We start from the raw sequence: 15,115 nt of genomic DNA on the forward strand, positions 1-15,115 counted from the left end.
ACTATTACTCGAGGAGCGAGGCTCAACTGCCTTAGGCCTCGCACTCTAAATGCATCTTCAAGGCGATACTTGACTATGCTGAGCCCCCCTAAGTTCGAAAATGAAAAGATGGTAAGCAAATACCAACATATCCATACAACTGAACTTTGACTGACAGAAATACAGCTCAACTACGCGAAAGGCTCCCCAGAAAGAGCCGAGCTGACCAAGACCATCAAGAAACTCAAGGGACAATTCCCTTTCACAATTCCTATAACTATTAATGGCTCAGAGGTATGTACAAAAAGAAATCGAATACCAATGAGTGGATATTCAACTGACATAAACATTTATAGGTCACCACGAAGGAATCCCGCTCCCAGCCAAATCCCTCAAAGCACAGCGAGATCGTCGCAAACTACGCCTCTGCCACCCCAGAGCAAGTCAATGCCTCCATTGACGCGGCCCTTAAAGCTAAGCCCGCATGGGAAGCGACCCCCTTTGAAGACCGTGCCGCCATCTTCCTTCGAGCGTCCGAGCTTATCACCGGCAAATACCGTTCAGAAATAGTTGCAGCCACAATGCTTGGCCAAGGAAAGAACATATGGCAAGCAGAGATTGATGCCGCTGCCGAGACGGCCGATTTCTTCCGCCACTACATCCAGGAGGCATGGTCGTTGTTCTCCCAGCAACCTAGGGTTCACCTTGACGGAAACTGGAACAAGATGGAGTACCGCCCGCTTGAGGGTTTCACATACGCCATTGCTCCTTTTAACTTTACTGCGCTCGGCGCAACGCTTATTGGACCTGCTGCGTTACTTGGAAATGTTGTTATCTGGAAGCCTTCCGACTCGGCACTTCATGCTAGCTGGCTGCTTCACCAAATTCTGCTCGAGGCAGGTCTGCCTAAGGATGTTGTCCAGTTTTTGCCTGGTGATGCCGAGCAAATCACCAACACTGTCCTCAAGAGACCCGAGTTTGGGGCCCTGACATTCATTGGGGCCACTGCTACGTTTAAGGGCATTCAGAAGAAGATCGGTGATGGAATTGGTGCCGGTATTTATAACTCCTACCCTCGAGTGGTCGGTGAGACTGGCGGCAAGAACTGGGGCATCGTTCACCCATCCGCAGATGTGAGGAGCGCGGCTTTGAATACCATCCGAGCAGCCTTTGAATATCAGGGCCAGAAATGTTCTGCAAACTCCCGCGTTTACGTTGCAGAGTCTGTCTGGCCTGAGTTCCAAAAGGTTTTGGCAGAAGAGACCGCTGCTCTCAAGGTGGGAGACGTCGAAGACTATAGTAATTTCGTGAACCCCGTTATTCACGAACGCTCATTTGATAAGCTCAACAAGTTTATCGAGGACGCAAAGAGCGACTCGGAGCTGGAGCTCATTGTTGGCGGAAAGGCTTCGAAAGCAGAGGGCTATTACGTGCATCCCACCGTGTATCGGACCTCCAACCCCCGCCACATAATTATGTCTGAGGAGCTATTTGGACCCATTCTCGGTGTCTATGTCTACCCGGATGCTGAATGGGAGCAGACATTGAAGCTGGTTGATACAACATCGCGCTATGCATTGACTGGAAGTATCTTCGCCAAGGACCCCTATGTCAGCCGCCAGGCGCAGACCATTCTCAAGCATGCGGCTGGCATGCTCTATTTGAATACAAAGTGCACTGGCTCTACTGTGGCTCAGCAGCCGTTTGGTGGTAGCCGCGACTCGGGTACAAACGATAAGACTGGCACTATGGCGCACCTGCAGCGATTTGTTAGCGTTCGCACAATTAAGGAAGAGTTTGTGCCACTGGAAAAGGTTACATATCCTTCAAATGAGGTTTAAGAATGCGGGAAAATTTACATATACCTTATGATATTTGAATATCTAAATTTTACTTTTTCCCCTTTGTGTGAATGCATCGTTGTTTACTGATCGTGACCAGCACAAGAGTTGGAGTACTGCCAGTTCTTCTCGTAATATCCATCACACCAAGTTGGGCACTGTCACAGTCGTGGACTCGGCTTTGGGTGAGATTTTGCGCTGGATTGGCTCTTATTTCAACTGGTTCTACTTATAGAAAGGAATTCATAGAGATATATATCCATAGTTTACTACCTGGCACTGGCAGTAGCTTTTTGTTTGGTCTCTAGCCATGACGACGTAGAAGCTGCGTGATCCGAATATTATATTAGAGACTCGGCGTGTAATATAGTATTCCAATATCCTTTCAGCTTCCTTTTTTAATGTTTCGGTATATTCCAACATAATACATACTGATAGCGATAGTACCCCCGATGTTGTGGTCCAGGCGTGAAAGCGACTTCTGATATCAGCAGATGGTACTGAAGATCAATATCTAAACCGGAATTCTAGAACAAAACATATGGCTACAATAAAAATCAGACAATACACCGTCGGACCGCGGCTGGCTAACCCCACCTGGGTACGTCTATCTATGAAACGTACTGCAAACTAACAGTACAACGTTGAACCGGACCGGTGCTGGAACAAGAGCAATGATAACGTTTGGAGCTGTATTTCTGGGCCATTTAGGAATCGCAAAATGCTCCGTGGCGGGACACAGATGAGTTGGCATCGCGGGACAGGATTCCTGGTTCACGAACCCCCTCTATCGGAGTTGTCTTCCGATGGCAGACCGGCTGATCTATGATCGGATAATTGGGTAGGTAGTAGCGGTCTGATAAAGTAATACAGATGCGACAGGAAGAGTTTGCTTCGAATAGTATCCCACGATAGAGACTTTGGTTGAGTGTTACTGCTATCCTTCACTATTTCATATAAAATAGAACTGTGACGTTGGACTTGTCTATTCGTGTTCTTCACTCAAGTCAAGATGTTACCTCGCCCTACTCTGACGAGACTGCCTCATGGCTTCTCGGTCCAAGCCTCGCCGACCTTGGTTCGACTTCATTCGACAAAATCTCACTTCCACGACGCCGCCGTCATGCCAGTAAACAAGCCGCCCGTCGAGGTCTCATCTATGGCCCGAATGCCGACGAGAATGCTACTACGGTCTTTGCTTTTGACTTCATTGATGACATCCAAATTATTCCTAAAACCTGCTCTAGCCGTCACGGGCGTCCTTGCGACATCCAAATCCCCACTATTGAACCCAGATCGGAACCTCCCTCTGAACAAGCTCCTTCGCTGGACGGTTTATAATCACTTTTGTGCTGGAGTAAACAGGAAGGAAGTTTCGAAAACAGTGGCCGACATTAAGAAGATGGGCTACCAGGGCGTCATCTTGGGATATTCGAAAGAGATAGTGCTGGATCATGATGAAAAGCTTTCGTTTGATGAGGCCGGTGCATCACAATACAGCGACAAGTGCTATGAGATGATCGAGGAGTGGAAGGAAGGGACACTGGAGACGCTGCGTATGGTTGGGCCGGGTGATTTCCTTGCTGTGAAGTAAGTACTGAAGCTCTGTATTCTTGTCCTACGGAATCTGATCTTCCTTGCCAGATTAACAGGTGCCGGCCCTATCTCAGTGGACGCGATGGCAGCACGTCAACCTATGCCGGAGGCTATGGTGAAAGCCGTCGATGAGATTTGTATTGAGACAGAAAAGCAGGGCTCACGTCTCTGGTTGGATGCAGAGCAGCAGATCTTACAAAAGGGTCTTGACGACTGGGCCATTGAAATGATGCGCAAGCATAATAAATCTGAAACACCAATTGTTTATAACACTATTCAGGGCTATCTCAAGGGATCAAAGGCGAACCTCGACCACCATCTTACGAGGGCCGCAGAAGAGGGCTGGGCCCTGGGTATCAAGCTGGTGCGAGGGGCATATATTGAGCACGAGACACGATCCCTTATACATGATACCCAGGCCGATACAGATCAGTCCTACGATCTAATTGCAGACACCATGCTTTGCCGAAGAATGCCTGCTGGCAAGGAGAACCTCCCTTTCCCCAAGGCCGCTCTTTTCCTCGCCACCCATAACGCCGCCAGTGCAACCAAAGCAATTGCCACGCACCAGAATAGGCTTCTTACCAACCAACCTACAGTTATGCTGGAATGTGGACAAATCCAGGGTATGGCTGACGAGCTCAGTTGTGAACTGGTGCAGAACTATGAACGTGCCCTTGAACAATCATCTGCTGCCAACTTGACTGTGCCAAAAGCTTTCAAATGCATGCCATGGGGTTCAGTTGCGGAGTGCATGGGATATCTACACCGCCGAGCAATCGAAAATCGCGGGGCGGTGGAGCGAACACAACACATGGCCACCGCATTGCGTCGTGAGTTGTGGCGAAGGATCGTCGGATGAGTTCCGAAGTTATTTTAGTGGCTTCTGTAGATACCCAATGCACAAGATAGCCAATCAGACTATTAATACCCTCTAGAGATATGCATAGTTCATGCACGAAGCCAAATAGATCAAGGCAAAGCCAATGCTGTTAGGGTCTCACCAATCATGTGATGGGTCGTCATCGCTGTTATCTCCGATAAGAAAAGTCGGAATGACATCCCGACTGATTGTCGCAACTGTCTAATCTCTACCCCGCCTCTGAGGCTATTGATATCGGAGAGTCGCCCCGGAAGCACAGACTAGCTTAACATTTGTTCTATACATCATCCCGGTATCCTAATCTGGCATGCCTGCAACAGCTACCCCGGCAAGAACAAAAAAGTGCCAGAGGGCGTGAGTCAGAATCTTAACCTAAAAAGAAAAACAACCAACTTACATTTTTTTTATGAAGCTGTGAACGATGTCGGTCAATGAAGGTGAAATGCTCGGGGATCAGCCCTTGCACAAGATGTGCGCGGAAGAAGAAGCATTGTCACTTTCCGGTGGAGGAGGTCCGGGTCTCCGTGTCGGAACGGTCAGTAGCTGCAACTAGCTCCACTGCACGTGCTAATATGAAATAGGTATCTACGAGAGCTTGAGGAGCACATAACGAGAAGCGGAAATCCGGTGCGACATGGGCCCCAGGCCCCTCTTGATCACAGTCCTCTAGGAGGTACACTGTTCACAGGCGATGAGAATGTTGATGTTCCTCCGACGCCTCAAGCGTCTAGCACGCTGCTAGACAATCAAGCAGATATTGGATGGCGTTCAATGTCAATTGGTAAGTTATAATAATTATCTGAATGTGTGTTTAGTGTGTTGATCACCGTTTGCTTTCCAGGGATGGAACCTCCTCTGCATGCTCCAGGGACCCCTCAGAGAGAGCATGAGACGGATAGTGTTGCCGAACAAGACAGTCACCGATCAAGATTTGCTCGGAATCCTTTAGTGGACCGGGATCCATCCTTTGCCCAGACACCAGATGGCCGATTTTGTAAGTGTTTATGCTATCATCTCGCGCTAGCTCATCCCTAACTCGGATATCGAAGGGTACATGGGGCCGACATCGTCGTGGTCCTTTTGTCGTCGCGTACTTGCTTTGATAGGAAGAAAGGTCCCTGAATCGAACTGCCCGCCAGATCCATTTCACATTGATGGCGTGGCTTTCAAGTTAACCTGGCGACCATATCCCCCAGATGAAGTTCCTGATGTCACTAATCTGCCGCCGCTGGACTACGCGCTCTTTCTATTCAACACAGTCAAGTTTTATTTTGGCTTCCTTTCTTTCATGATTGATGAACACGCTTATTTGCAGGACCTGCATGAATTCTACCGAGATCCACCAGCGAAAGCTGCTTCCAACAGACCTTGGTACTGTCAATACTTACTTGTTCTTGCCTTTGGAAAAGCGTTCTTGACACAGAAGAATCCTTCTGGAACACCGCCTGGTCATCAATACGCATCCCGGGCGATGGCCCTGTTGCCTGATTTGTCAGGAGTTGACGAGGATCCCTTGGGCTGTATCCAAGCACTCAGCCTAGGGGCAGTGTATCTTCAGTCAATAGATATGAGAAGAGCGGCCTTTCAACATGTGAGTTTCTTTTTGTCTCCCTGGTTCTACACTATCTAATTGTGGACAGATTGGACATGCTTTGCGGGGCTGTATCATCGAAGGAATACACAGACATGTACCAGAAGAGATATGTGGACCGGAGCTCTCCAAACGATGCAGAACGATATTTTGGGTGGTTTATATGTTAGACCGAGAATTTTCTGCTTTGATTGGTGCTCCAAGCTCAATTAGGGATGAGGATATCACGGTTAAACTACCAGCAGAGATGGATAATTCAGTAGAACAAGTCAATTTGACATTGCATGTTCGGCTTTCCCGGCTTATGGCCACTATTCTGACGAGTGAGTCTTTTTTTTTGATTGAAGTTGGATTATATGCTAATAAAATCTAGCTGTCTACGGGGTTGGAAATGATTTCGATGACACGCTTGTTCGAAGTATACAGTCCATTCTTCACAGCATTGCCGAACTTTCATACGACCTGACTGCCTTTTTGAACACTCATTTCCATGGGTTAATTAGCCGTGCTTCGAAAATGGCGATTCGATTGATGCTAGCTCATCATCATGTGGGTTCCCTCCGAACTACTGATCTCGTCATGCACTAACACCAGCAGTGTGTGGTACTTACCACGAGACCGCTAGTCATGTGCGCACTGCACATGCATATCGAACGAACAGAAAAACAAAAATCTCAAACGATCGGGCTAGCACCCCCTGTTGCATCCCTGCTACAATGCTGCGCCGATTCCGCCCAGACTATCCTCCAGACCCTGCGTACTTTAGCTGATGATGACTTGATAGGTATGATCTACTAGCTGTGTTCAAAGACTTATCATATTAATTTCAACGCACAGACGCATTTTTGCCGTTCCAAATCGAAGACGCATCGTCATCTGCGTTTGTTCTTTACCTAATCCGTGCAATTGCACCATCGGTGATCTCAAACGATACATGGTGCGACAACCTGGCACTAGTGCTCGATAAACTCATTTCGAAGGGGAATCTAGCTGCACCACTTCGCAGACTTGAGCTCAGGCAATTGGAGCACATTCTCGCACCTATTACGCCGAAATTAACAAATGACCATCTGCCGCAAGTCAATCTACATGAAGGCAACGAAATAAACGAAGACCCTTACGTCTTCGATCACGAGGAGTTCGAATGGGATTTACTGGGACTCAATCCATCCGTCAGTATTCCCCCGCGAGAGTTGTTGGATCTTGCAGATCAATTAGATGTGGACGGGATCATGCAATCAGTTGGGGTTTGACGCCTCGCCAGTATTTAAGCAGACTCAGGACTTATATGACTTTTTACGAGAATTTATGAAATTTGAAATTGAAGAATAAGCAGATTTTCTATTTATAGTTGATAGAGGACAGGTATTCCTGATTTCTTGCTTCCTGTGCTGGCTAAGTTTTGAGTAGCCGTCACATAGTGGAAACTCTCTAAACATTAGAGCCTGGATTCTGGTATGAGTCACCCAGTTCTTCCAATTTCTGGGACTGGAAGAACTTCTTGAAGGTGGTCGGGGTAATATCAGGGTACTTAGAATTGTCCAAATCCTTCTTCAAGTAGGTTTGACCGTTTAGGCAGTAGTATTGGTAAAACCTGATGAGACCGTTCAGTCAGCCAATTCATTTAACTTTGATAAGCGCTTGAACTTACATTGCAAGGTAGGCAAAGATGTTCGAGGGATCTTGCTTGTACGTTGCATGCATGGTGCTGTAGAGGTCATCGAGAGATCCTAGCAAGTCAAGCTCAAGCTTCTTTCCATATACTTCGGCGAAGTCATCCGCAATCTCTCGAGTTGTTCTCCGATCACCGAGGACTATATAATAGTTAGCAAACTTATCTTGCCCGGAGCATACACAATTTTCACTCACATTGCAGTACGCCAACTGCGTTTGGATCTCTCGCCACAGCAGCCACATACTGAGCAGCAGTATCATAAGTTGTAGACTCCCAGATGTCATCACCATTCCCGTACAACGAGAGCTTGCACTCCTCTGGCTTCCACATGCCAAAGTATCCACTCCAGAATGTTTCCATGAAAATACCAATCAGGATATGAACACCCTGAACATCTTTCTTTTCTTTCAAGTATGCCATGACATGCTTCATTGGGTCCTTCGCGGGAAGCTGGCCATATTCCAGATTCGGGAAGTTCACACTATAGTCACTGGCAATGTAGCGGTCGACCTTCTCCAATTCACACGCATCAACAAGCAACTTCTGACCCTCGGTCATGAGAGTGTTGTCTCCGAGGTAGCAGCAGATCACAACATCACAGCCGTGGACAAATTTACGCAGAGTGTCAAAATCAGTGGATTCGCCTTGGAAAATAGTCATTCGAGGTGAGTGGCGGAGACTCTCAGGAAGCTTCGAAACATTGCGGCATAGTCCGCGAATTTGGATATCCGGTGAGGCGAGAAGATGCTTCAGGACCAGACGGGCAAATTTGCCAGTGATACCAGCAATTCCAACTGTGATTGACATTGTTTTGGACGTGTATGATAAGAAAGTCCAAGATGTGTTGAATAGAACTGGAAGATGAAGGGAAAATAAAAAGACCCATGAGAACAGTCAAATATAAATGATAGCCCTGAAAGACTTGGCAACGGTCTTTTGTGGGGCCGCCACCTTATTCACCAATAGTATCACCGGTAGACTCTACTCCGTTCCCACTCCGCTCCACATATATTCATATTTTGTCCCCTGACCCCTAGGGAAGTACTCAACTACTTAGCACTTAGCCAACCATAATTTTGAAATTATACACTTAATTCTAACCTTGGATATATATATGTTAATGACGTTAGCGGTAATCCATCCCCATTATTCTCGATCTCGTTTTGGCGGAAGTATTATGAATGGCGGACGTATTTCGGGATACTACTTCCCAGGTGGCAAGATCAGCAAAATCCACGGGACCTCGGGAAGTTTAACGAGATCTTACATAATTATACACCTTAGGCATCCAGCCATCGATCTCAATATTCTCCTCCACTAGCTACGGCCTCGGGTAATTCCAGTTAACTATACAAGATATAGTGGGCCGCATAAGCGGCCTTGGTAAGTCTTTTGGTCTTTCCAGTGGTCTTTCCAGTGGTCTTTCCAATGGTCTTCCCAGATATCATTGTGTTTAGATAGGCCGACGGCAGAAAAAGCGGAAGAAGGCTTAATTTAGGCAAACGACTTAATTAATCGGCTCAGTCCTATCAATATGCAAAATCAAGGAACAGGGTTTGGACGTAACTCCCATGTCCCGGCAGTACGTGCAACGTCATCCAATTAGACCGTGTATTGGAGCTAATACTACAGGAACAGTGTCTCGAATGTCGAGCTCGCAAAGCCAAGGTTTGTGAATATAACTCTTTTATCGAAACGAAAAGGATTATTGACCTTTGTTGACTCAGTGTTCGAAGACAGAACCATGCGCGACATGTGTCCGCCATAATCGGCATTGTGTATATAAATCAAAGGTCGACCGGACACCTCTGACACGCGAGTAAGTTTGGCTCAAATACCTTACCCCGCCGTCGAATCAGGTCGAGACGGGACAACTGACTTTTGTATTCAGACACCTCACGGCGGTAGAGAACCGCCTTCAATTACTTGAATCTACACTTCGAAGATTGTTCCCAACCGGCGAGATTGATGCCATCACCCGTTCCTTGCTCACTGATGAGGTGCCAACAGATCAGGCTCCTTCCACTTCGGATGGCCCCATCAGCCAAGTCTCTGTCGATGACCCACTGCCATCAGACCCTATGATTTGGGATGATGTGCCCCCCAATAACTCTTCGCCATGGGAGACAGAGACAAATATTCCTACGGGCGCTGAACTGCAAGATACAAACCCATCATTCAACTCACTCTTGACTGATCCAACTCACACACCTGAGTTACTCGGAACTAGCGACGAAGAAAGCGAGTTTCTAGCGAATTACTTTTTGCATTATCATACCCTTTACCCGATTCTGCACGAGGACACGTTTAGATTGGAGTACAAAGGCCAAATCAAAGCGTCACCTCACTGGCAGATCTTGGCAAATATAGTCTTGGCCATTGGAGCATGGCTGACTGTCCATGCTCGAGATGGTTTGGACAATAAGTATTTTGCCAAGGCACAAAATATGGTCCAAAATGTTCACTTCACAGAGAAAGGCGACATCACACTCGTGCAAAGCTTGGTCCTACTTGGGGAATTTTCAAAAAAGCAGGCAAGCCCTGAACAGAGTGGACATTACATAGGAACTGCCGTTCGAATGGCAGTTTTCCTCAGCCTGCACCTTGAGCCCATATCACCTTATTTAAACGAACTGGATAAGGAAATCCGCAGGAGAGTGTGGTGGAGTGTTTACTGTGCCGAGAGTTGCTCCGCGAAAATCTACGGCCGGCCACTGTTACTGCCAGAGGAGATGCTCATTACTGTTGAGCCAGTCTCAAATATCCACGAGAGCGTTAGTCGGCCTATCCCTTCCTTGCTACTTATATGCTGAACAAGATATTACAGACCCTCCAATCTTCGACCACCCTTTTCCCTGTACAAGTTGATCATCCAACCGTGTACACTGGCCTGATACAACAATCCAGCTATCATAGAATGGCAAACACAATATATCGCCGTCTACTGTCAGCTCCTTCTATCACACCGCAAAATGTACATGAAGTCGACCAAATGATAGATGCCTGGCATAACGGGTCGTCGTTGTGTACACAAGTGATCGATCCTTTATCCGCACCAGAATGGTATCTCACAGCCCATCGTCGACAAACACTATGTGACCGAAGTCTTCGACAGCTCATTCATAGACCATTACTCCTGAAGTGGCTGAGAAGCATGTCTATGGGCACCAGACTGCCGACAGAACGAAACTCAAACGAAATTCGCTGTCGTGCGAAAGGACTCAATATGGCTCGGACAACAATCGGAATAATATCAGAATCTATCGTGAACGGTGATTATTCACCGTTGACACTCTCTTTCACATTGTGAGATTTCTATTTCGTCTTCAGTATATATTGCTAACGTGTGCTAGGTATGCCTTCTTCCACGCTTTAATCGTTCCTCTTATACACTTAAAGGCAGATCCTTCTTCGCCGGAGTCAATATCCTGCATCCAAGACATCAAAAAGGCGGAACTAGCTCTGAATCACCTCTCCATTGAACGGGATGATCTGTCACAATACTTCATAGCTGTCCTGCGGCGCTTATTCTCCGTCGCACAGAACAGCGAACAGAGCGGCCAAGGGACCTCGGGTGGTAGTCAAAGGATGGTAAATCCTCACGATGTGCAGGCAGTTCCGCATGGTATTTTTGGGAATGAGTGCTTGGCTTTATTGGACAACGAAGCTCTAAGATCTGGAACTGGACTTAATTTCTCTGAATGGGTCAATTCGTGAATCACCCATCGGATGAACGAACGAAGGAGCCAGGCAAAGCACTAAAAGAAAAGCGGAGAAATCACTTAGACATTATGTTCATTTCCTCTCGTCTTGGGCAAATTAATTGGACTAGATCCTAGATCTAACTCAATGCCACTAGAATGCCTGTCTCTTTCTCACACATAATTATCTTGAGACTGGTAGTAACAGGTTGAAATACGGACAAAAAAAAAAAACAGAGAAATATGTTCCCCCACAACCCTACCACATTAAAGTGTAAACGACATATTTACTGACATAGGTCCGCGGTCAGGGTGACTGGCTGAGGGCACCCATAGACCTTCTTATGAGCTGGGGTACTGTAGCAGGCAGCATCATTAGCCGCACAGTCAAAGGCCTCACATCCCTCCCCAGGACTGAGCGAGTTGGGATTGGCTGCGAAGGGGTTTCCCCATTCCGTGCTTAGCTCATCTTGAAGAAGGTTAGCAAAAGTTTCCTAGCTGATAGATTGGGTACACTCACAGTAAGCGTAGTCTGGGTTGGACGAGAACGAATAGCCAAAGAACAGAGGCTTATCCAGTGTCTTTGTCTTGGCGATCTTGACGGTCTACATATTCCATCTCCAGTCAGTTTCCCTTACACGAGTATTGCGCATAATAGGATGGAGTAACGTACCGAGCCAGAGGTTCTAAATTTCTCGGAGAAAGTTCCCCCCTTGGGAACAGTAGTGAGAGGACCGGGGGCACCACCACCGTACGGGAACGACTGTACATACACAGAGGTGTCACAGTGGTTGTTCACGACGGCATTCTGGGCCGAGACCAGGCCGAGAACGGCAGCAAATGTGATCAACGAGGCCTTCATGATTGATATTTTGCTTTTTGTTTGTAATAGATGTTTTATCTGTTTTCCTCTCGACAAGGGAGGGAATTAGCGGTCTTCATATAGGTCTGCTGCTCGGACCAGCACCGATGATGTATCCATAGAGTCCATTCTGGAGGCCTTACATCTAAGACATATCACCTATTCCATGTCTTAGATTGTCAGGCCACCGCCTGAGGGTCTTTCCTACAACCAATGAACACAAGTAGTAGGTGAGACATGCGCATCATTGCCACATGTACCCCGCATAAAAGCATTAAATCCACCCCGTGACCCCGCAAATGTCTCAACACTAGTAGGATATTTTGTTCATGATTCTATATGTGGAGAAAATAATGATAATAATGATTTCAGCGGTGGAGAGAATATATCAGAATCAGGAATTCATCAATTCAACCGGTTTCTCTCCCGGGTAACGTCTAGGTCATATATTCGTACCCCGCTTTAAAATGGAGAATGATGTATCCTGCGAGACCCAATGCTCCCTCCGTTCTTTTTTCTTAGACATGTTTCTCAACTGGTTCATACCAAGAATACGATGTCAGACATGCAGCCATGGTCCACATTCGTATACTACCAACCTTAACAAACCCGTGCCGGGAACCGGGAATTCCACCAGGTGGGTACGCGGATCTCAACCACTGTCTTTTACTCTAAGGAGGCAAGTAATGTAGCTATGTAAAGGAATAGGGTATTTACAAACCTAGAGTGTTGCTTTAACAGGTAGATCACATCTTTGCTTAGATAGAGAAGAGCGTTGACTGAGAGCATGAAGCGAGAGGTTTTGGACACCTTGAGTAAGGGATAAGGGGGGATTTTGGTGGACCAATTCGACGCACATGAATTGTGAGTGGTGTGGTGGCATATATCGTGCAAAAAAGAGGTATGGCTACAGGATGGTCGATGGTCGATAAAAGGGTTTCAATGTTTTCTTCATTATTCATTTCTCATAAATTGATTTCCTATTCCAAAATAGGCCAACAAATTCGTCTATAATGAGGCTGAAACTAGGCATCCGAAACACAGCTTGTTCAAATTCCTGTGCTGTCTAGGCCACATCGTCGACTTCCGTTGACTAATGTATTATTTATGAACAAGAATAGGTGGCCACATAAGCACCCTTGAGGAATAGCTTGATATACTGTCACTTTTCTGACAGGGTCAGAAAAGCGAGGTTTTGATAAGTAGCCTGCGAGAATTCCTACCTATGGGCTGGCCATTATATATATATTATATCATAGTGAGGGAGCCGGCTGAGACGTGGAGATTATGGTCCATGGGCTCTTCTACGCTCCTGGGCAACCTGGTCGCTGTATGAAAGGCAGAAGTTTACCATCAACTTGGCAAAATATCTCATATCCTGAGCCTTATCAATACAACAGGGCCCATATTCTCTCATTTTCAGAAACGAAGTGGACTTCTGGTGCCACCTGCCAACAGTGCAGTCACATCGATCTCTTGGCCGCCTTCACTCGCAACTTCTCTCACTATTTGGCGGAGATCGAGATCATTACGTGACTAGCTATCTATTTGTATTATTAAAATGTAATCTTCAAGATGGAGATATGAAAATATAGCGTTGGATATATAGCCAGATCGCTACGCAAGCTCTGGAAGCAGAGGTGGAATCACATCCATGTGCTCATCGACACTGTGTCCAAGCACCCGAAATGGAAGAGCCGGTCCTTCTGATCTGACAGGGAGATCGAGAGGTAGCGAAGAAAAAGCTCCACGGAGGCCTGAGTCTCGTCTTCAAAGCAGAATGGCTGAGAATACTGTATAGTCAGCCGTTCCCCATCGAATGTAGCTTGTGTAATCCTCCCGTGTTTCTGGCCCATGTATGAGAACAGCAACAGCTATGGATAGCACAAACAGTGTTAGTTCCGTTTTCTAGTGCAGTTCAGAATGCTACTGACCGGCTGGACCTCATCTTCTCTCCAGAAACGTCCATGCACTTCCCGATTCCACATCAGGTCAACCAGGCATTGGACTTCATGGAGAGTGATGCTTCGTTCGGCATAATTGGCGGGAACTGCCGCAGTCATTGCTGCAATTGCGTGTGGAAGGTCATTTTCTGATAGGTCCTCCCTAACTCCGTCGAGCTCCCATTCGAGCGCAATCTCTGGTTGGCGACATGTTTCGCTGAAGGGCCCCTGAAAATCTGTTCTAGTATGAGTGAGCATCCATGTAATTTATCCATATCCTGCCGAATTAACTCAACGCGCTTACCTTTCACCCCAAAGATGAGTCAAATCCGCGCCTCCCTCAGCGCCATGTGGAAGACCAACTCTCTGGGCACCGAATTGCTCCTCAACGTAGGAAAGTATGTCTCTCGCATTACCTGCCCAGTCGTCTAGAGAATGGAAGATCTTTAAGTCGGAATCATAGGCCTCGATCGTGAGCTCGAGGGCAGACTCTGGAGATTCTTTTTGAATTTCAGACAGCAAAGACGGAAAGTCAGGACGGGGAAACATCGGTGTAATCTCTTCCTTAGTCGGGAATTGGAGGATGTTCACTTGGTTCGGTAGAAAGAAACACGGTTGAAACTGCAGGATGCCATCCAATATTCCGATTTGGGAAGCTTGAATTCCACATATCTTTAGATAATCAGGATCAAGGAAAAATGCCTCGCAGGCCCTGACTCGCTGATAGATTGTTTTCAATAGTTCGCCTCGTTTCTTCGGAGTTTCTTGGTCCATTTCGCGTGGGAGTGCCTATGGGTGGTCTAAGATAGTCAAAAGCAATCGGTTGTCAGATGGAACATGAGGTGGATGATGGGGGGAGAACCTGGGGAGGGGAATTCCGAAGGTGAGTACCATGATTAGGCTGTCACGTGTACCTAGGTAGGTTTCTTTTTGTCGAGGATAACTTATCGATGGTGACGTTCATACATGTAACGGGCCGGTGTCGTCCCGAAGGGTTTGTGTGGTTATATTACTTTCGTGGTCTTAGGCAATACACTGGAAGTG

The 15,115-nt window shown here is 46.9% G+C and overlaps 7 protein-coding genes across 7 annotated transcripts; 4 read left to right on the forward strand and 3 right to left on the reverse strand.

Moving 5' to 3' along the window:
- Positions 1-75: 75 nt before the first annotated feature.
- Positions 76-1,820, forward strand: PGRI_080300 (L-glutamate gamma-semialdehyde dehydrogenase; the record flags this gene model as incomplete). Its single annotated transcript, XM_040795744.1, has 3 exons — positions 76-111; positions 166-273; positions 336-1,820. 3 exons carry the CDS (start codon positions 76-78, stop codon positions 1,818-1,820), a joined length of 1,629 nt encoding a protein of 542 aa, XP_040651309.1.
- A 1,012-nt stretch (positions 1,821-2,832) lies between these two features.
- Positions 2,833-4,278, forward strand: PGRI_080310 (putative proline oxidase Put1; the record flags this gene model as incomplete). Its single annotated transcript, XM_040795745.1, has 2 exons — positions 2,833-3,410; positions 3,465-4,278. The coding sequence occupies 2 exons, from the start codon at positions 2,833-2,835 to the stop codon at positions 4,276-4,278; spliced, it is 1,392 nt and encodes a 463-aa protein (XP_040651310.1).
- Positions 4,279-4,730: 452 nt separating this feature from the next.
- On the forward strand, positions 4,731-7,143 carry PGRI_080320 (Transcription factor; the record flags this gene model as incomplete). Its single annotated transcript, XM_040795746.1, has 8 exons — positions 4,731-4,834; positions 4,881-5,080; positions 5,141-5,293; positions 5,349-5,890; positions 5,940-6,213; positions 6,264-6,439; positions 6,488-6,674; positions 6,728-7,143. 8 exons carry the CDS (start codon positions 4,731-4,733, stop codon positions 7,141-7,143), a joined length of 2,052 nt encoding a protein of 683 aa, XP_040651311.1.
- A 178-nt stretch (positions 7,144-7,321) lies between these two features.
- PGRI_080330 (NmrA-like family protein) lies at positions 7,322-8,372 on the reverse strand (the record flags this gene model as incomplete). The annotated part of the gene is made up of 3 exons (XM_040795747.1): positions 7,322-7,484; positions 7,542-7,704; positions 7,760-8,372. 3 exons carry the CDS (start codon positions 8,370-8,372, stop codon positions 7,322-7,324), a joined length of 939 nt encoding a protein of 312 aa, XP_040651312.1.
- A 764-nt stretch (positions 8,373-9,136) lies between these two features.
- On the forward strand, positions 9,137-10,378 carry PGRI_080340 (fungal specific transcription factor domain-containing protein; the record flags this gene model as incomplete). Its single annotated transcript, XM_040795748.1, has 3 exons — positions 9,137-9,147; positions 9,204-9,233; positions 9,457-10,378. 3 exons carry the CDS (start codon positions 9,137-9,139, stop codon positions 10,376-10,378), a joined length of 963 nt encoding a protein of 320 aa, XP_040651313.1.
- Positions 10,379-11,553: 1,175 nt separating this feature from the next.
- On the reverse strand, positions 11,554-12,128 carry PGRI_080350 (uncharacterized protein; the record flags this gene model as incomplete). Its single annotated transcript, XM_040795749.1, has 3 exons — positions 11,554-11,735; positions 11,787-11,871; positions 11,940-12,128. 3 exons carry the CDS (start codon positions 12,126-12,128, stop codon positions 11,554-11,556), a joined length of 456 nt encoding a protein of 151 aa, XP_040651314.1.
- A 1,646-nt stretch (positions 12,129-13,774) lies between these two features.
- On the reverse strand, positions 13,775-14,845 carry PGRI_080360 (uncharacterized protein; the record flags this gene model as incomplete). The annotated part of the gene is made up of 3 exons (XM_040795750.1): positions 13,775-14,002; positions 14,063-14,312; positions 14,376-14,845. 3 exons carry the CDS (start codon positions 14,843-14,845, stop codon positions 13,775-13,777), a joined length of 948 nt encoding a protein of 315 aa, XP_040651315.1.
- Positions 14,846-15,115: the final 270 nt, after the last annotated feature.

This window comes from Penicillium griseofulvum (genome assembly GCF_001561935.1).
Source record: "Penicillium griseofulvum strain PG3 chromosome Unknown contig_77, whole genome shotgun sequence".
Lineage (NCBI taxonomy): Eukaryota > Fungi > Ascomycota > Eurotiomycetes > Eurotiales > Aspergillaceae > Penicillium > Penicillium griseofulvum.